Source organism: Aspergillus multicolor (genome assembly GCF_047715735.1).
Source record: "Aspergillus multicolor strain CBS 133.54 unplaced genomic scaffold BDW74scaffold_10, whole genome shotgun sequence".
Taxonomy (NCBI): Eukaryota; Fungi; Ascomycota; class Eurotiomycetes; order Eurotiales; family Aspergillaceae; genus Aspergillus; species Aspergillus multicolor.
Window position 1 is genome coordinate 817,217 of NW_027395961.1, and position 20,192 is coordinate 837,408.

Here is a 20,192-nt window from a genome sequence, read left to right on the forward strand (position 1 = left end):
GGGACCATTGAATTGACTATCGTACCTTAGGGGTTGAATCAGTGGACGCTGTCGAGCTGGCATCCGAAGTACTGAGCTTACTACTGTGAATGGGTAATCCTCCCTCCCGGACGCGGTCCAGTCTGCATCCGGCTCTACTTTTCTTTGTTTTTCTTATTTGTTGTTGCACCGGCCTCCAATAGGTCCCAAATGACATCACGATGCTGCTATTAGCAAATAGCTGCCCTACGATCCCTGGGGTTCAACGCAGGAATCCGCGGTTACCGGAGGCTGGAGTGGCCGGCCACCGTTGTCGCATTATTTCTTCGCATAAGCCCCTCTTTGTATCAGTTGATACATAATCTTGCAGGGTCGCACATGGTCGCGTTCTCGTTCTCTAATCATCCAGCCCTGCACTGCTGCCGAGATTGCGAGTGCATCAACTTATCTTTTACCTATTGAGACTCCACTTCTACAGCGTCCAGATTCTAGTAGCACTTTTGTTGCTGAGCCTCGCGTCGCAATGGCTCAAAGTGAGAAGCACAGCGGTAGCTCTCGCCTGAGCTTGGACGAGCGCGAGGAGATCCAGGAAATTCAGCACCAGACTCGCAGTCGACGGAACTCGTGGATCGATCGAGATGACGCCTCCTACTTTGAGGATATTAACCCGGATGGTCGAGCGGAATTGACCCGCATCGCGTCGAATTATCCCCGACGCACTTCTACTACCACGTCCGCTGTCAATGGAAAGGGCATCGAGCGCATGGACACCGTTGACGAAATGGCTATCGAGGATCCGGCATTTGATCCTACAAATCCAGCATTCAACCATTATCAATGGGCCCGGAAAATGCTTAAATTAATGGACGAGGAGGGTGCCCCTCGGCCACCTTCGACCGGAATCAGCTTTCAGAATCTCAATGTATTCGGCTCAGGATCGGCTCTGCAGTACCAGGATACCGTGGCCTCTTTATTGGCCGGGCCGTTACGACTCCCTGAGACCCTTCTCAAGAAAGCTCCTGAAAGACACATTCTGCACGGATTCAATGGCCTGGTCAAAAACGGGGAACTTTTGATCGTACTGGGGCGACCGGGAAGTGGATGTACAACCTTTCTGAAAGCACTATGTGGCGAGCTACATGGTCTCAAACTTGGGGAAGGTTCCGACATCCAGTACGGAGGGATATCGATGGAGACAATGCATAAGGAGTACAAGGGAGAGGTTGTGTACAACCAGGAGGTAATGAATTCCTTCAAGTTACAGGCGCAAAACTTGAGGTATAAAGGATTATTAACCCTAATTCTTATCAGGTTGACAAACACTTTGCGCATCTCACCGTTGGGCAAACCCTAGAGTTCGCGGTAAGTTATCCCTTGACGATGGCCTCGATGACCTATGGGGATTTCCACGATTGGTCGGACTCATTCGAAAATAGGCCGCGGCGAGAACTCCGGAGCGTAGACTTCAAGGAATCAATCGGAAAGAGTTCGCCAAATATGTTACTCAGGTTGCAATGTCAGTCTTCGGTCTCTCACACACGTATAACACCAAGGGTAAGTTTTCCTTCAACTTGTGTGCATGTCTGACAGGCGCGCAGTTGGCGATGACTACATAAGAGGGGTCTCAGGTGGAGAAAGGAAAAGAGTCAGGTTTGTGTTTTTTGTATTGTTGTCGCGCCGTTTTACTAACCAGTATATAGTCTTGCCGAAATGGCCTGTTAGTTCTCAACTGTCTGCTTCGCTGGATCATATAACTTACATATTTAGTATCGAGGGCACCTATTGCATGCTGGGATAATAGTACACGGGGCTTGGACTCTGCCAGCGCTCTAGAATTTGCCAAGGGTAAGGCTAGCCGAGAACTCGCGCCTATTCTGTCTCAACATACATGAAGCTGATTGATTGGTGTCTAGCATTGCGAGTCGCGGCAAATGTAGGAGGCTCTTGCCATGCCGTGGCAATCTATCAGGCCTCGCAGGCAATCTATGACGTCTTTGACAAGGCCATCGTCTTGTATGAAGGGCGCGAGATCTACTTCGGTCCTTGCGATAAAGCCAAGGAATACTTCGCTGAGATGGGCTTTCATTGCCCACCACGCCAAACAACCGGAGACTTTCTCACCTCAGTTACAAATCCTCAAGAGCGAAAAGCGCGAGAAGGCATGGAAAACCAGGTGCCGCGGACACCGGCCGAGTTTGAGACGTACTGGAAGAACAGCCGTCATTTCGCAGAACTCCAGCAAGAGATCGCCGACCATCTGGAGGAGTTCCCAGTGGGAGGTGAGGTCGAGAAAACCTTTGACAAGTCTAAAAGGTATAGACAAGCGAACCATGTCCGGCCTAAGAGTCCCTATGTCATATCGATTCCGATGCAGGTCAAACTTTGCACTATTCGTGCATATCAAAGGTGCGTATCTCTGATGCGGTCCATTATCTCCACTGACCTTGTCCAGGATTTGGAACGACAAGCCGAGCACCCTCACAACTGTTATAGGGCGCATAGTGATGTCCCTCATTATTGGTTCGATATACTATGGGACTCCTAATGCCTCGGCTGGGTTCCAGAGCAAAGGAGCTTCTCTATTCTTCGCTGTCTTGTACGTGGCTCGGCTATGGTTCGGAAAGTGTCCATCTAACGTTTATAGGATGAATGCACTTATATCAATCACTGAGATCAATTCACTCTATGATCAGCGGCCAATCGTCGAGAAACAAGCCTCGTACGCCTTTGTTCATCCATTTGCCGAAGCCTTCGGTGGGATTGTGTCCGATATTCCTGTCAAGTTTGTGGCCGCTACTGTTTTCAACATCATATATTACTTTCTGGCTGGCTTGGTAAGTCTGTTTTCTCCTCGATTGAGGTAGGGCTAACAGGAACAGCGCTATGAACCCTCCAACTTTTTTATATTCTTCCTTTTCACTTTCGTTGCGACTCTTACGATGAGCTCGATATTCAGGACGCTAGCGGCATCAACTAAGACTCTTAGTCAAGCAATGAGTTTAGCGGGCGTTATGGTCTTGGCCATTGTGATATATACGGGCTTCGTGATTCCTACTCCGCAGATGTCTGATGTACCGTGGTTCAGTTGGCTCAGATGGCTCAACCCGGTTTATTATACGTTTGAGGCCATGATTGCAAACGAGTTTCATGGGCGACGATTCGAATGCTCGCAATTTGTGCCTGCATATCCGAATTTAAGTGGTGATTCGTTCATCTGCGCTGTTCGCGGTAGTGTGGCAGGAGAACGAACGGTTTCAGGAGATGAATACATCTACTCGCAATACCGGTACACATACGGCCACGAGTGGAGGAACCTCGGCATCTTGATTGCCTTCTGGATTTTCTTCACAATTGTCTACCTGGTTGCCACAGAGCTCAACTCAGCGACCTCCTCAAAGGCGGAGTTCTTGGTTTTCCGCCGCGGCAATTTACCTCCTCAGATGCGCAATCTCGACAAGGACCAAGGAGACGGCCCGGCTGCAAATACTGTCATAGCTGAGCAACCGACGGAAGTTGCACCAAATACCTCTGCTATTCCAGAACAGCACAGCATCTTTACCTGGCGACATGTGTGCTACGATATCCCTGTCAAAGGTGGTCAGCGTCGGTTGCTTGACAATGTCAGCGGGTTCGTGAAACCTGGCACTTTAACGGCCTTGATGGGCGTATCAGGTGCTGGTAAAACGACGCTTCTAGACGTGCTTGCGAAGCGTGTCTCCATTGGTGTTGTGACGGGTGATATGTTTGTTGATGGCAAACCTCTTGACACGAGCTTTCAGAGAAAAACAGGCTATGTGCAGCAACAAGATTTGCATTTGCCAACTACTACTGTGCGAGAAGCACTACGATTTAGTGCGATACTACGTCAGCCCAAGACAGTATCCAAAACTGAGAAATATGAGTATGTGGAGGAGGTAATTGACATGCTTAACATGCAGGATTTCGCGGACGCAATTGTTGGGACTCCGGGCGAGGGCCTGAATGTTGAGCAGCGTAAGCTGTTGACTATAGGTGTCGAGCTCGCGGCAAAACCCGCATTGCTCATCTTCCTTGATGAGCCTACCAGTGGCTTGGACTCGCAGAGCTCTTGGTCAATCTGCTCGTTCTTGCGCAAGCTTGCGGACCGTGGTCAGGCAGTGCTAAGTACCATCCATCAGCCCTCCGCGGTCCTTTTCCAGCAATTTGATAAGCTCTTGTTCCTCGCAAAGGGAGGCCGAACTGTTTACTTTGGGGACATTGGTAATGAATCTCGTACGTTACTTGATTACTTTGAAGGAAACGGAGCACGCACATGCGGTGGTTCTGAAAATGTGAGCAATCATCCCAATTCCTTATACCTACAAGCGCTGACTTGGCCTTGGCAAGCCTGCGGAGTACATGCTAGAAGTCATTGGGGCAGGTGCTGCTGGAAAGTCCGACAAGGACTGGCCGGTTATCTGGAATGAAAGTCCTCAATTCCGCGAAGTCCACGAGGAGATTGACAGGATTCATAAAGATAGGGCTTCTGCTCCATCGGACGAGGATGACAATACACACGGAGAATACGCCATGCCTTTTATCAGCCAGCTTTTTTCGGTGACCATGCGCGTTTTTCAGCAGTACTGGCGAGATCCAATCTACGTTTTAGCCAAACTAATACTCGCCATTGCCTCCGGCCTCTTCATCGGCTTCACCTTCTTTCAGCCGGATAGCTCGCAACAGGGGTTTCAAGATGTCTTATTCTCTGCTTTCATGCTCACGTCCATCTTCTCAACACTGGTCCAACAGTAAGTACCCGTCACTTCTAGCCTTTCCGCAAACCCTAACTCCACCAGAATTATGCCCCGCTTTGTCGTTCAAAGATCCCTCTACGAGGTGCGAGAAAGACCCTCGAAAGCTTACTCCTGGGCTGCTTTTATTATTGCCAACGTCGCCGTTGAAGTCCCCTGGCAGATCCTCGCCGGCATATTCTCCTGGGCAACATACTATTTCCCCGTCTACGGAGCCTCGCAGGAGCCGCATCGTCAAGGCTTAATGCTTCTTTTTGTGATCCAGTTCTTCCTCTTCACAAGTACCTTTGCAACATTCGTCGTCTCCGCCCTACCGGACGCCGAAACAGGCGGTACCATCGCAACGCTCATGTTCATGATGACCCTCGTGTTCAACGGTGTCATGCAGCCACCCTCAGCCCTCCCCGGCTTCTGGGTCTTCATGTACAGAGTTTCACCCCTAACATATCTGATAGCGGGACTCTGTGGAACAGGTCTTCATGGGCGCGCAATTGAATGTGCTTCTGAAGAAATGAACATCTTCAATCCGCCATCTGGACAGACCTGTGGCGAATACCTGGCCGATTATCTAGCTACTGCACCAGGGCAGCTGTATAACGCTGATGCTACCTCAAACTGCCAGTACTGCGGCCTTACAAACGCTGATCAGTACCTTGCTGGTGTCAATATCTGTAAGCTCAACCCCAAAAGCCCGCCCACTTATCCACTTACTAACAGGTTTGAACAGACTACAGTGAGCGCTGGCGCAATTGGGGTATCGGATGGGCTTACATCGGCTTCAATATCTTCGGAACAGTGGCGCTATACTACATTTTCCGCGTGCGGCATTGGAACCCGACGAGTCTTGTTCGCGGCATCAAACAGGGCGCGGGGATTGTTTGCCGCGTGTTCAAGAGGCGCTCTGGGGAGACGCCGAAGGGGAAAGAGGCGGAGAATGGGCGGTTGTATTAGTGTTTCTTTTGCCTGCTAGGTTTTTGGGGAGGATTATTGGCTTTTTGATCACGTTCCAAGTTCCTTCTTGTTCATTTTCTTTGGTGTGTGAGTGGATATCAGGCTAATGTTTGGCTCTTGGGTATGTTGTTTTGAGTTAGAGATATTCGATTTGATTCATAATTTTTAAATATCAATTTATACTTACTGGATACCTTCACAGATCACTGGGTAATGAGCATGCTCAGGAACTCACAGGCAATGAAGAAAGAGTACAATAGATACGTTGACGCAATCTGGAGGTAGAGGGAGTAGAATAGCTGACAGGGGTATATACAACGAGATAGGTAGGGATAGATGGTAAACTTGAACGTCAAACAGAAAGAAAACACTAGCAGAAGAAACGCCGGCAGCCTGGGGAATCGAATGGGAAGTACTAGTCGTGAATCGTGAAGCATTGCGTCTCCGTAGACACTCTGGTGGTAGAAAGAAATGGCAGGCTGATGGCGGTTAACAGAGGGACGTTTTCCTCAGGGAACTGATGGCCAAGACCAGTTCCCGGCGAATAGAGCCCACCCATAACGATCTTGGTTATCATCATGAGGATGAGGGCCGCCGGGTCGTAACCAGGGCATTTACTATATTCCCGGGCTTCCAGCCCTGGTCAAGGAGGGTTGTATGTTCCTTGAGGATCTTGCCTAGGTAGGCGATTCGGATGCGCTGGGTTTTGGGGATCTAGATGTATCCTTCGTCAGCTGCGACTTACGAACGATGCCCCGGCCGGGGCCAGTCGGATTAAGAAGGGAAAGAAAGAACCACGACATACCCCAGTCTCCTGTTGCAGCTTGCGCGCAAGGAACCCCACGTTCTGCGTCTTCTTGATAGCGACGGTTATGTCAAGGCCATCCCGATCACTCAGTCGCGCCGTGATGCTCATGAGGTCGCGGGAACTTGTTTTCCCCTTCTCGTTTCTGCGACGTTCTCGCTCTGTCTCCTCATCGTCGGCCCCAGTCTTCGCCCGGACCCTTGCGCCATTCTTAATCAACTCATCGTCAGACTCAACGCCCTCCCCCTCATGCACATACCCAATCTTCCTCCCCTCATGCTCATCCGTCTCAAAGCCTACATCAACCTCCTCACTCCCATCACCATCAGACTCCGACCCCCTATCCGACCTCTCCGCATCATCCGCACCCCCAACAACCATATTCACCGGATCACTAACAACACACCGCGGCAGCCGATACAGCACCCCCTGCTCATCATAAACCCCCTGACACAAATCCCCCGTCGGAACCGTCACCCCCGCCGCATCAACAATACTCTGCGCCGTCTCAACATCCCCACCCCGCATAAACTGCAGCGCGGCGGACAGCGCATCCCAGATCTCCGGGCGCCCTGTGACGCGTGTCTCGAAGAACTCCGTTCGCTCGCGGTCTAGGAGCGTGCGCGTCCATAGCCGCTTCTTGGATTGCCAGGTGTGCGGCCGGATTGGGGCGTTGATGTGCGTTGGGAGGGGGACGGGCTGTCTTTCTTGTCGCTCGTCGCGGCCGTGCCGGGATGAGGAGGAGGATGGGTTGTGCGTAAGATGGCCTTGGCCGTGCCGACGGGGGTTGCGGCCCTGGCCCTGGCCCTGGCGTTGGTCGCGGCCGGATGACGGGGAGGGTTGGATTGGAGATGCGCCTGGTGTTGGCGGTTGGCGGTGCTCTTCTGTGGGGGTTTGAGCGTCGGGGTGGTGAGGATCACGCGACACAGAGAAGCAGCAGCCCTGAGAGTTTTGCGGTCAGTGCCTGGGATCCTGACTGGGGTAGTCTACAAAGGAGAGGGGGAAAGGGGATGAGACCAGGTCAGGTACGTACCATCTTGGCGGAGAGACGTCCACTCCATCAGCTGCGATCGCGAAGCATGGGGTGGGAATAAGAAGCGAAGTAAGAATAATAACGGCGGTGGTAAGTGATGACGAAGCTCTCACTAGGAACTAGTAGAAGGATACGAGCGCCCGACTGGACTTGGGATTGCCTAAATACTGGTGGACTAAGAAAAGAAAGAACTTTGAGTTCCGTGGTTCGCTGTCGCTGTCAACCACCTGCGCTGCGGTGCAATCGTAAGCTCTTAGTCTTAAGTCTTAAGTTCCCCAAGACCAAGACCGAGCGCTCAACCGGACAACGACTAGCTGCTCGCCTGCTCTGCGGGGTTCCCGGGTTGATTTGCGTACTTTTGTACTCTATTTCTCAACGCCGTGTAGTACAATTTATATAATATTGAGATCATAAATATAATCTATTCATCCTCGTCTTCATCTTCATCATCACTACCAAAGATAGCCTTGAACACCGCCTCGCCCGGCCGTTCACCCTCCAGGGCCTCGTTGCGATCTGCTTCGATGACAACGGGCGCCGGCGCCGTTAGATTTGGCCTTGGGCCTTGGGCCCCGGCCGCGTGCATCGGCGACGCAGAGTCCCCACGCGATGAGTGGGCTAGCGCTCCGCCCGGCCCCCCACCACCCGCCGCAAGCATAAGCTGATTCATGACCTCCTGCGACACCAACTCTCGCGGTCTGTTGTCCGTTTGGTATCCCGCAGATTGGAAGCGACTTCCTGGGCCTGCCGAGGCAGAAGATCCGCTCGCTGGCTCTCCCGGATCAACCGCCACATGGCTGGGAGGCTTGACGTTGAAGCGTTTGCACAGCAAACGGGTGGGGTAGAATGAGATGGTAGCGCGTGTCATCGCACCGAACATGCCAATCTTTGCAGCTGCTACTGCTGGGTCTTCTGGTCTTTCGCTGGGTTTACTTAGTAATGGCGCGTTTGTATCGGACTCCGCTTCGTCTGAGGCTCCCTTGGGACCTGAAGAGGCGGACGTGAAGCGCGATGCCATTACTCCTGACACCGGCTTAAATACTTCTGCGGCTCGCGCGAATTCTTCCATCTCGGTAACCCATTCATTTGTACTGGATTCCGGTACACGGTCTGGGAGGCTGTCTCGCAGGCCGGCTCGAATTTCGAGGAACGTCCGGTAGCGGGTTCGTTTGGCTTCATCCTCTGAATACGGCATCCAGCCACTGGCGGCGCGCGTCAGAGCTTGAACGGCCACTAGTTTATCCAGCTTGGGAACAAGATCCCAAATATCTTTCTGCTTTTGTGACTCTGATAGTTCGAAGCCCTTCGGTGCCTTTTCACCTAGTGCTGGCGGTAGATTCGTTTTCCCGGTGAGTTTCGCGATCCTCTCCCGACCTTCTGGTGTCATCCAATCGAAGATAGATTTCGAGGGCAATTGGTCCTCTCCTAATAGGGCTGCTCTCGAGACTGGATCGAGAGTGGATGCCCTCGCTGCATCTGCCGTGGAAATATAGTCTGAGGCAGCTTGCTGCTTCGACGGCACTTTTTTAGACTTCCAGTCCTTGGGGATCTCTGGTGGCGCATATTTCTTGTCCGAAGACAGCGACAGAGTTGAAATGCCGTCCGCGAGTAGAAATCCGTCAAGAGGCAGACGGCCGTCATGGCACTTCCTAAAGCCTGCGGCGCCCTTGGCAGCTAATGTCTTTTTCGGAATGAAGACCGGTTTGTTGCTTAAAAGAGGATTGGAAGAGGCCAGGGCTTTTGTATCATCTGTGGCCTTTGTTTTGTTCTTCTTCTTCTTGTCACCACCAATGGTGCGGTTATATGAGATCTGAGGGCCCAGAGAGTAGAGGTCTTCATCATCAGAGCCGGTATCATTGAGCACGCCAACACCGAAAGCTCCTCGTCGGGGTTTCTGTGGTTTAGACTGTTTTGCTTTGTCGGTAATGAGTCGTCGCCCAAAGAAAGAATCCTCCTCTTCATCGGATTTGTCCCGTTCTTCCTGGCGTGTGCCGAGACGGGCCTCCCCTTCGAATCCGAGTCCTTTATAGTCGGTCTTCCGTACGAACGCGACCATGGGTGGATTCTCCGGTGCAAACAGGTATGTTTTGTCGGCAACATCACCTGGACGAGCTCTGCCATCGCCCAGGTCGGCCTTGCGCCTGACTTTGGGACCGATACCCTGTCCCTCTCTCCAGCCCATCTTCTTCAGAAGTTTCACGCCAATAGTTTCGCCCGATGTCTTGAAGATATCCATCAGCCCGCCATGGCGCGTTGTATCAGTTGCTGTAGACCCGAATCCCGAAAACTCATCGTTCGTCTGCAGTGTCCGCGCTTCCTCCGCTTCCCGAATATCCTCCTCGTCCATAAAATCTTCCGCGCGCTGTTTCGGCGCATCCTTGGCGCGGTTCTGGCGCGAGGACACGAAAGTCGCAGGTGTCCATCCTTCCTTTGACCCAACTGTGTTAAAGTACCTGAGATAGAGGGCCACTTTAGTGTGCTGTCCCAGTAGGTCGACGAATCGTGAGCTCACCCGGCACTGAATCCACCGGTGAAGGCGCCGTGCAGGCGTTTCCTCCCCCGGTCATCGGTCACCTCCTGCTTCCATACTGGCACATAAGATCCATCGTCGCGGGTGCTGGTATCGAGTGGGGGGAGCGGTGTTCCATAAAAAGCGTAGGGAGATTGCTGAGCCTGGAAGTCCGCCTCGAAAGCGTCGCGGGTTCTCTTGCTGGCCATTGCGCTGGTGTTATAGGGCAAATCCAGGCATGGCGGTTACTGGTCAATTAGCCGGGCGTCGCAGGTGGAGAGCAAAGAGAATACCTTCAAATATAAATAGCAGGGTTGTTTCAGCTTGAGATGAGCTGGTGAGAGGTTGAAGATGGAATCGAAACATGTGACGCCGGACGCCGGAAATAAATGCACCGCCACATGTGTGGCTTACCTATATAGAACGAGCTTGGATAGAATCCGGGGTTCTGTTGTAGGCTTTGTTATAGGCACGGAGTTGGCTATTATTTCCGTTGATAGTTGCACAGGACCACTGTTTGCTGCATATACTCAACAAATAACAAACCTGGTGCAGACAGGGCGAAGCCTGCAAGTACGGATGGATGGAGCGGGCAATTATCGCAGCTCCAGCTCAATCATGATCCACCACTTGGAGCTCCTTAGTCCTGGTGATTTTACGGATGGTCTCGACCATGGACCATAGGGTTACGGAGTACTGTGACGCTTGTACGTGCCCAAAGCAGCAGCCAATTTCAAGTACAACTAGGTGGTCAGGCGCGAAACGGAGTGGCTGGACCCCGACATGACATATGTCATCTGCGATGGTAACTAACTAGCAAATTTCCAGGGAAATGCGGAAGACATAGGGCAGGAAAACCATGCTAGACCGTAGATTAAGTTTCGATTAATACAAGGTAGAAAGAAAGCCTGCCATTGACCTTTTCAGTTTCTGGCTTTGTTTCCTTCGAGCCCTGTTGTTCTCCGCAGCAGCCGCATCCATCTTGAGGTGGTCTTGCTCTGGCTGTGCACAACAACACACTCCTGCATGCGTGCTCCTTTCATTTAGCTTTTTTCTCCCACCTTTCATTTCCATCCCTGTTTCTCCTTGTACTTGTCCTCTTCTTCTCCTTCAAAGTCGACCCCGCAGATGGAATTGTGTGAACGGTCCCGCGAAGATCTTACTTGATCTTAGGCTCTCTCTCGTCAGCAAGCTCCCCCACTCCCTCCCCGACCGACCGGCCATCTCATTCTCGACCACGGCCGCCGTTGGGCTTCATTTCCAAACTCGAGTTCATCGGCGACGGCGTCAACTCGGACGACTAGGTTTGAGTTGCCGTTGAACTCGCGTTCTTTCCAATAAAACCGTCTCCACCATCGTGATGTCCACCGCTGTTCCCTCTCGCAGCCACTCCACATCGTCTCAGCCGCCCTCCTATGGACCTGAACTCCCACACCGGGCTCGAAGCGTCGCTGTGAGACCCGCGACGGCCTCACAACCAGCTCCAACCCCTCACAGTCATTCTCAACATCGACATTCCTACTCCAAGTCGCAGTCGTACGATCGCCGCCCTCCCGCTACTAACCACGCCGTCTTCGACAACATAGCCCGACGGGACTTTGAGTCCGCCAGGGGTACTCAGCAGCCTTCATCCCGTCGAGAGAGCTCAAGGGAACGCTCTCAGGAGCGCCCATCGACCGCATATCGTGCTGATCCGCCCTCGAATAAACCACAAAGAAACCTCTCAGTTAGAAGCCATCAACGCGACAGCATAGACATGGCTTCTGCGGTACCCGCAACGGCAGAAGGGGGTGCTGGCCACTCCCAGTCTGCGTCCGGGCACCACTCACACGCAGCGACCCCTCAATCTAAGCGTCGCACAATGATCGCAACACCAACGGGACAGTGGTCGCTAGGGAAAACATTGGGTGCGGGTAGTATGGGTAAGGTCAAAGTTGGAAAGCACTTGGAGACTGGGGAGCAGGTAAGCTTCCTTCTTCCAACGTCTATCTTTGGATTTACTGCTAATCAACCTTTTCGACTGCAGGTCGCGATCAAGATCGTGCCCAGACAGTCAACGGAGGAGCATAGGAATCAGCGTGAGGCCGATAGGGCGGATCGCTCAAAGGAGGTTCGGACTGCCCGCGAGGCGGCCATTGTCAGCCTTGTGAATCACCCTTATATTTGCGGTATGCGAGATGTGGTACGGACCAATTACCATTGGTATATGCTTTTTGAGCTGGTCAATGGTGGTCAGATGCTGGACTACATCATCTCCCACGGCAAGCTGAAAGAGAAACAGGCGAGGAAGTTCGCTCGCCAAATTGCAAGTGCACTAGACTACTGTCATCGCAACAGCATCGTGCACCGAGACTTGAAGATCGAAAACATTCTCATCAGCAAGACCGGAGACATCAAAATCATTGACTTTGGTCTTAGCAACCTATTCTCCCCGAGAAGCCTCTTGAAAACATTCTGCGGCAGTCTTTACTTTGCAGCACCTGAGCTGCTTCAGGCGAGGCAGTATACTGGGCCCGAAGTTGACGTCTGGAGTTTTGGAATCGTGCTCTACGTCTTGGTGTGCGGCAAGGTCCCGTTTGATGACCAGAGCATGCCAAAACTTCATGCGAAGATCAAGTCTGGCGCATTCGAATATCCCCCTGGTCTTACTGCTGGTCAGTCATTTGTTGCCTTACCCTAGCTTGATCGATGCTGATTATTTGTTTTCGTAGAATGCCGTCACATTATCTCGCGCATGCTGGTCACCGATCCCAAGCAGCGCGCAAGTCTGACAGAAATCATGAACCACCCATGGATGAACAAAGGTTTTAACGGACCTCCCGATAATCACCTTCCTCACCGTGAACCACTGCAGCTCCCGTTGGATCCAGATGTCATCGAGAAGATGACCGGATTTGAGTTTGGAAAACCTGAGTTTATCACAGCACAACTCACCAAAATCATTGAGTCTGACGATTATCAGCATGCGATTGCACTTAATGCCCGCGAACAGCCCACCCCTGCTCACTCCGATAAGAAACGCGGTGTCTTTGACTTCTATAAGCGACGAAACTCGGCTAGCAAGGACACTCTTTCAGCGCCTTCTGCGGAAGCTGTCCAGCTAGGAAACGATCCCTTAAACGCCTACAGTCCTCTCTTGTCTGTGTATTACCTTGTCAAAGAAAAGCTTGACAAGGAGCGAAGCGAGGCCAACCCAGGGGCTCTCGGCCTCGTCCAAGCTCCGGTAGATACGCTTCAAGTACCGGGCCTTGCGCCGCCGGAAGCCGCTCATACGAACCAGTACCATGTACCCGGAGAAAAGGACACCGGAAGGCGATCACGACCGCGCGCGCGAACTCATGGTGACGACGAAATTACAGAGGGTATGAAGAATGCCAGCCTCGCATCCCATAATGGGCAAGCCTCCCATAGCCCCGCCGCATCTCAACCAGACACCCCTGCCAAGAAAGAAAGCACCGCCGCGGGGCTCCTGAGACGCTTTAGCACGCGGAAAACAAAGGACCGAAGCCGCGACCGCGAACGATCAAGGCTGGCAAGCCCTCATCAGCCGTCGCTTAATGTGCAGCCGCCGGCTGACTCTGCTACTCCCCTCTCTAGAGGGTTTAGCATGCGAAAGAACCGCCGTACGGAACCGTCTCAGACGGCAATTCCGTCAACCGGCAGTCAGCCCCACCATCAAGATCTTCTCAAGACCCCTGGACAAACAGAGCCGGCCTCGCGGTCCAACAAGTACTTGGAGAGATCAACCAGCGTCAGCTCAGGTGAACCCCGGCATCGACGGTCTCGCCGAACGGAGGGTGACTCTGAGAGCCAGCAGCCACAAACGAGCGGTTCAGAGTATGTAGCCGTGCCAAAGGACCCGGCAACCGGGCGCGAACAAAAATTAGCGACACGTACGCACGCTAGCCGGACAATGTCCCTTGGCCATGCTCGCCGTGAAAGTATACAAGCCCGTCGGGCTCGGCGGGATGCTGCTAGAGAAGCCAATGTTCCTGAAGAAACGGACGGCGAAATCTCCGGTCCAGGAGCTGCGTTGGAAAGTGCGAATGAAGAAGACTTGTCCAAACCAGTCTACCTCAAAGGCCTGTTTAGCGTTTCAACTACCAGCAGCAAGCCACTCGCCTTTATTCGGGCCGATATCATTCGGGTTCTGAAACAGCTTGCTGTTGATTATGAGGAGATCAAAGGTGGCTTCAGCTGTCGCCATGCGCCCAGCATCGACTTGGACAAGGTAGTCGATAATGGACCTCCTAGTCCGGAACGACAAAGCCAAGTTTCCAGCCACCGTCGCCGAATCAGCTTGGGTGGCCTTCTGAACCACGACGATGGCCGTGAGGAGATCAGCCGAACCACGTCACGCCGCCGTCAACGAGCGCCAGACCGTAGCTTTGTTTCAAACTCTGACGCATCGGACGAGTACCTCGAAACTCGCGATGCCACTGTGACAAGCGGGGAGCGGGTCGGGGAGCGTGTTGTCGGAGAGACAACCACCCGAGTGCAGAGTGACACGGGCGGGAACCTGGTCCTCCGGTTCGAGATCCTCATCGTCAAAGTACCACTGTTTTCGCTGCACGGTATCCAGTTCAAGAAGGTTTCTGGAGGCATGTGGCAGTACCGAGAGATGGCGAAAAAGATTTTGGATGCTCTGCGACTTTAATGCTCTCGATGAGACACGTGCATCAATGATACGGCCTTATCACTTGACGTTGCGAGCCGGTTGACATGACATTTTATACATGAGCATGATTTTCCTATTCTCTTCGATTGCTTTTTTAGTTTAGTCGAGTCCGTCTGCTTCAAATGGCTTGTACCTAGGCGAGTGTGAGCGAGAACTTCTCCAGCCAACCGTGATTCTTTCAACATCATGTGGCCCTTGATCCTGTGTGCTGTATAATGTATCTCTCCCCAATTGGCTTTAAACTTTCTATCTTATTATAGCCTTTAGGGTTTGTCTCATGTTTATAGAGGATAGCTTTTTTGCTGAAATTGAACGAAATGCCAGCCAGTCATTCGCTCTTTTTATTGTAGACGCACCAGCAAAAAGGCGGTGTGCTGCTTAGTCAAGTATTAGTCATACAGAGCTATCCTGGTCTGTTTCTAGAAAGGCACCTCGATGTTTGTCGCTGGATTACACAAGAACCAGGGCAGTTATTTTATTGAAAACTGTTGCGCTGTGCTTGCAAAAATTTCCTCTATGATTCCATATCCTTTTTACCCTGATTTTATCCGGGTCAAGCTTTCCAAACGATGGCTGCTGATGTTTGCTTTTATCCAGGGTTTGGGGTTCCGTTGCCTGGAAAATGCGACTGTTCTTGGGCTGTCTTAAGCGCCCAATCAACCCGCTTCAATCAAAATTAAAGCTGCTATTGTAGTGACGCTTTTCGCCATGTATGACTTTTGGATCGCCATAATTCTGAAATTTCTTTGTAAAATGCTTCAGAAGACAGAGCAGATTTGAAAATTAAGAATATATATTTATAATTTCTTTAATAAACAAGTCAATCATTAATCTAATAAAATAAATAGTTTAATTTATAGTGAAGCCAGCTGATATATTCACGTGACTAGACTTCCTGACCCACTTTCCTAATATAGACTAGCGTTTTCAATAACACATGAGCTCCTGGCAGAAAACACCAGAATCCCTCCTCCCATGATTCCCAGACTCCGATTTGCCAATTAGCTTCTAACGACCTCCAATTAATTCTTAAATTTTTGCCTTTTCGTGCCTCGTCGCGCCGGGCCTTTATGACAGCGAACAACATGCTAATTGACCTTACTCTGGACTCTGATCCCGAGGATCACCCCCGGGTACGTTAGTCAAGCCTTGCTGCCTTAAGCTTCGCGTGTTCCCCCCAATTATCGTGGTTACCACGCACGCAAAGCGCCTTTAACAAAAAATAAACTTAAATGTTTTCTGCGAGACTGGACCAGCGCTGATAATTTCCAGATTCTAAACCGCGCTCTCAACAAACTCAATGGTCACCAGGCCCTGGCACAGCGCACTCTCTCTTGCTCTCCAAAAATTGAGAAATCTACTATTCCTCTGAAGAGAAAGTCAGATGTAGAGGATTTTGCTGAAACCGCCTCGAACTCTTCATACAAGAGTGCAGTTGCGCAGCCAGACCCCAAGACTAGCGTCACTAGTTTGCCTGCATCCAATCAAGATGACTCCTACGAGAACCTGTTCAAGTCATTCAAGCAGAAGGCCCCAGGCCCTACTCTCCAGGGACCACAGAGTTTCCAAGCAGCCCAGATAGGCTCATTCCCGGGCTCCCGCAAAAGCTCACGTACAGGCTCAACCACTGGTTCTGGTGCTAACTCAGCACCATACACACCTAGCCCGGCACCGGAGGGTCTTAAGGTGGTCATCCCCTCACCATCAGCACAGCTGAAAAGGGAGATTAGCTCTGCAGAGCTGGTCTCTGAGGCAGAGCTGTCTGGCACTGGAATAACTGGCATGTCTGAAAAATACTACCCCACAAACGCCCATGAACAGCGTGCAATTAAAGGAGCTTACCCAGCTGCGCGCAAAACAAACCGCACTGTTACTCCTCTGATAATCGGTGCTCCTGGCCCTTTCCTCACAGAGAAACATAGACAGCCCATTATAGACTTGCTCTGCAAGAACCTAAGGAAGAAGCTAGCTTCTATTAAGGGCCCCACCGTTTCTGTGACCCAAGGGGACGAGCAGCGCCTGGCCGAGACAACCTCCACCTTTGAAATCGTCAATGAGTACAAGCTCCGCGAGGGCGTGGCCTCTATTAACCCAGAGTTCGTGGCTGGCTGCAGTTGTGACACCATCTGTAAGCCTGATAAATGCCAATGTCTAGCTATAGAAGAAGATTCAGATGAGCGGATTATTGCGTACAAACGGGCCCCAGACGATGCTCGGTTTATGGTCCTGGCGCCTGAATTCATGCAGAGGACATCCATGATCTTTGAATGTAATCAACACTGTGGCTGTACCAAACAATGCTGGAACCGTGTTATCCAGCAGGGAAGAACTGTTCGGTTGGAGATCTTCCATACGGGGACAAGAGGCTTTGGTATGTCTTGCTCTACACCCCCTCCCAGCCCTAATTCCGCCCCGGCAACCCGCAGTAACATGCCAGTAAGTAAGCAACTTAAACTAACCAACCAACTACTCAGGCCTCCGCTCCCCGGACCACATCCGCGCAGGCCAATTCATAGACCTCTATCTAGGCGAGGTCATCACCACCGAAAAAGCAGACCAGCGCGAGAAAATCGCCAACGCACGCAGTGCCCCCTCCTACCTCTTCAACCTCGACTTCCTAGTCGACGATGACTCCAGCTACGTCGTCGACGGAGCAAACTACGGCGGCGCTACCCGCTTCATCAACCACTCGTGCAACCCTAACTGTAAAATGTTTGCCGTCTCCCGCACCCACGGCGACGATTACCTCTATGATCTGGCATTCTTCGCCCTGAGAGAAATCAAACCAGGCACAGAGCTAACATTCGACTATAACCCTAAAATGGAGCGCGTCGACAAGCCGGATCCGAATGCTGTGCCTTGTCTATGTGGCGAGCCGAACTGCCGCGGCCAGCTGTGGGCTAATGAGAGGAAGAAGGCGAGATAAATTTTCTCTTCTTTCCTTCTGATTGATATCGATACCCTCTATCTCGCCTTCTCCTTGGTCTCTATTGTCATTTGGCATCTACCGATTCTCGGTTTTTTTTCATCCTGAAGTTTCAGCATTCTCATTGCTGTGGCGTTTTGCATTGAAGCCATTGAAGCCAGATTTTTGCATTGCATTGCATTGCAGCGCGCTGCGTGCAGGTTTTCCGGAGTTTTCTCTTTTCTAGCATTGCATTTTCGGGTTTGGAAAGGCCTACCCTTGACCCGTGTTGTCTTTGGAGCGGGCATCACTTTTCACATGCCACTTGCTGCATTCTCTTCATGTCATGCCATCATTCATTGGGCAGGATCAGATCTGGTACGGCCGTCTTTTGCTCTGGCTTTCGCTTGATTGTTTCTGTTCTACTTAGCGCCCATTTCTTCTCGAGATACCCTTTTCACTTCCACCCACTTTTCTTGTCTTCATCATTCTATGAACAGAGAAATCCATAGCTCGACTGATCTACTGCGGTTTGGCAATTGCGGTCTGGACATGCTTGGGCCTTTTTTACATGCACAATATTTGACTTTGTTTTTCTCTTTGTTTTTCTCTTTGCTTTTCTTTTACCTTTTTGTCATCTATCATGGTACGGAACAGGGAACGGACATAACATGTATTGGCCGGACTTTGGCCTAAACCAGGCTACCTAAGTGGCTGAAAATCCATGGATGGAAGTGCATGGAACTGTACTTATCTCTGGGCCAATATGAAATGACATTGGACATACTGACACAATCAGCATAGGGCTTCACGTCCGGCATCTGATTACTAAATTTGATTGGTACATTACTTGAATGATTGGAGCCAGTTCATGGATAGTAGTAGAAACACGCTAGAAACATATATTCCTAAGCTCGAAAGCCAATCCCCTAATTGATGGCTTAATCTAATTAAGAAGTGTATATAAACCAAGTGTAAAGAATGACAGACCCGAAATCCCCTAATATTAGTCGCTATGCCGTTCACCTCAACTCCTGCCATAACAATCCGTGTTCCCCGCGTACAAATCGACCGACTCCATATAAACAATCAAACGTCATTACCATCACCAATCAACCGAGATATAGAATAGAATCGAATAGAAACTTCGTGAACCAGAGCTGAAGAGCAGAGCTCTACCCTCTTCCCTCCATAACCTCAAATATCCCACCCATCACAAACCGCGGCTGCGAGTGCGGGTTCATTCCCTCCGCCTGCGCCGCACCACCTAGCTGATTTGGACTTCGTTCATTCTTAACATCTCCATGACCATCGTTATCAATACCGTGATTATTTATAGGACTTTGGGCCGGAAGCCGGTATCGTGTAATGCCAGGCTGCAACTGTACGCCCCGGACGTTGATCCCGACGGGATCGATGGGTTCCAGATCGACGGGACGTGGTTCTAGGAGATCCAGTCCCTTCCGCTCAACTGCGTCGACGGATGCCCGAGCGTGTTCTTGCTGGAGAAGGATGTCGATATTAGACGGGCGGCGGCGGAGGACTGTCGCTGTCGCTCTGTTTGCTTTTGATTCCGTGCTTTGGCTGTGGCCAATCTTCAGTTTCTCGGATATCAAACGCGGACTGCGGATGTGTTGGGGTTGAACAGCGGATAGTGATGGCGAATTTGGTGCGGAGAATGTATAGCTGGTACTTGTGACCGTCGTCGATGAGCTGAGTAGGCTGGTTGGTGATGATGGCGAGGTAGGTGAGTAATATTCGTTGTCGCTGGCGTTCTGGTTCTTTGTATTCTCTTCACTGTGTGGCTTGAAGGAAGTCAAAGCGAGCGAAAGGCTCGGCGTTGAAGCTTGATTTGGGCGCATCTTGATCTGGGATTATTGAGAGTGATGTTGTAGCAGCGCGTGTTCTTCTCCGACTGTTTGCGTGGATGGTTGGGTGGACGCGGTTCTAGTAGATGATAGATCACAATATATGTTGCCTCAGCTCGTAATTCTTGTATCGCAGTCGCTCAAAGACTGACGCCCCGCACATGTGGAAATGAAGTTTTATGGCGACTCTACGTTCCAGCTGAGAAGAAAAGAAATTCCAAGAGCGTTATGCACGAAGGGTCAGAAGTACGGTGATTGTGAAACTCGGAGTATAAGAGTAGGCGCGGGTTGAAACAAGGAGCCGTGTCTGTCAGATTAGCAGGACCAAGGCCAACGCTTCGGAGAGGCGACCAACGTAGCAGATTGGAGTGTCGAAAAGAAAGTGATTGGGAGAGTATTTAAGATCGCCCTGCTGAGGGACAAGGGTTTCAAAGGGCACGGATTAGGTATCCATGACAGGCTCAGCTTCGGCAAGGCACGCCCGGACTAGTAGACAGTAGTTCCGCGCAGGGAGAAGAAAAGAAAAAGAGATTCCATAACATGACGAGAGCGATGCGGTTGGTTTCTTTGAGAATGCAAATTGATAGATGAAAACAGCGAAGGACTACAAAGATCAGCAGTTATGAAGACAAGAGAAGGACGAAGACGGGCGGATGAAATCAACTTCCGCATTCGGCAGCCAGCACTTTCTACAA

General features: G+C 51.2%; 8 protein-coding genes across 8 annotated transcripts; 4 read left to right on the top strand and 4 right to left on the bottom strand.

The window, feature by feature from the left end:
* Positions 1–266: 266 nt before the first annotated feature.
* Positions 267–5,823, top strand: BDW74DRAFT_14933 (uncharacterized protein). The gene is made up of 13 exons (XM_073723879.1): positions 267–1,219; positions 1,291–1,341; positions 1,416–1,533; positions 1,578–1,629; positions 1,680–1,696; positions 1,747–1,824; positions 1,893–2,385; positions 2,432–2,575; positions 2,624–2,813; positions 2,859–4,289; positions 4,345–4,745; positions 4,794–5,419; positions 5,476–5,823. Exons 1-13 carry the CDS (start codon positions 503–505, stop codon positions 5,697–5,699), a joined length of 4,542 nt encoding a protein of 1,513 aa, XP_073584701.1. The 5' UTR covers positions 267–502; the 3' UTR covers positions 5,700–5,823.
* Positions 5,824–5,828: 5 nt separating this feature from the next.
* Positions 5,829–6,527, bottom strand: BDW74DRAFT_152373 (uncharacterized protein). The gene has a single exon (XM_073724361.1). The coding sequence runs from the start codon at positions 6,134–6,136 to the stop codon at positions 5,903–5,905; it is 234 nt and encodes a 77-aa protein (XP_073584702.1). The 5' UTR covers positions 6,137–6,527; the 3' UTR covers positions 5,829–5,902.
* Positions 6,276–7,540, bottom strand: BDW74DRAFT_167604 (ubiquitin domain-containing protein; the record flags this gene model as incomplete). The annotated part of the gene is made up of 3 exons (XM_073726715.1): positions 6,276–6,413; positions 6,505–7,446; positions 7,538–7,540. 3 exons carry the CDS (start codon positions 7,538–7,540, stop codon positions 6,276–6,278), a joined length of 1,083 nt encoding a protein of 360 aa, XP_073584703.1.
* Positions 7,541–7,958: 418 nt separating this feature from the next.
* BDW74DRAFT_184931 (putative G-patch domain protein) lies at positions 7,959–10,381 on the bottom strand (the record flags this gene model as incomplete). The annotated part of the gene is made up of 2 exons (XM_073730925.1): positions 10,050–10,381; positions 7,959–9,990 (listed from the first exon to the last, which is right to left on the bottom strand). The coding sequence occupies exons 1-2, from the start codon at positions 10,253–10,255 to the stop codon at positions 7,959–7,961; spliced, it is 2,238 nt and encodes a 745-aa protein (XP_073584704.1). The 5' UTR covers positions 10,256–10,381.
* A 516-nt stretch (positions 10,382–10,897) lies between these two features.
* kin1 (putative serine/threonine protein kinase Kin1) lies at positions 10,898–15,147 on the top strand. Its single transcript, XM_073724362.1, has 3 exons — positions 10,898–12,009; positions 12,073–12,700; positions 12,758–15,147. The coding sequence occupies exons 1-3, from the start codon at positions 11,407–11,409 to the stop codon at positions 14,701–14,703; spliced, it is 3,177 nt and encodes a 1,058-aa protein (XP_073584705.1). The 5' UTR covers positions 10,898–11,406; the 3' UTR covers positions 14,704–15,147.
* A 662-nt stretch (positions 15,148–15,809) lies between these two features.
* On the top strand, positions 15,810–17,666 carry clrD (histone-lysine N-methyltransferase Clr4; the record flags this gene model as incomplete). The annotated part of the gene is made up of 3 exons (XM_073730926.1): positions 15,810–15,857; positions 15,997–17,095; positions 17,199–17,666. The coding sequence occupies 3 exons, from the start codon at positions 15,810–15,812 to the stop codon at positions 17,648–17,650; spliced, it is 1,599 nt and encodes a 532-aa protein (XP_073584706.1). The 3' UTR covers positions 17,651–17,666.
* Positions 17,667–18,048: 382 nt separating this feature from the next.
* On the top strand, positions 18,049–18,446 carry BDW74DRAFT_152381 (uncharacterized protein). Its single transcript, XM_073724363.1, has one exon. It carries the CDS (start codon positions 18,122–18,124, stop codon positions 18,323–18,325), a length of 204 nt encoding a protein of 67 aa, XP_073584707.1. The 5' UTR covers positions 18,049–18,121; the 3' UTR covers positions 18,326–18,446.
* A 232-nt stretch (positions 18,447–18,678) lies between these two features.
* On the bottom strand, positions 18,679–19,707 carry BDW74DRAFT_14973 (uncharacterized protein). Its single transcript, XM_073723929.1, has one exon. It carries the CDS (start codon positions 19,489–19,491, stop codon positions 18,805–18,807), a length of 687 nt encoding a protein of 228 aa, XP_073584708.1. The 5' UTR covers positions 19,492–19,707; the 3' UTR covers positions 18,679–18,804.
* Positions 19,708–20,192: the final 485 nt, after the last annotated feature.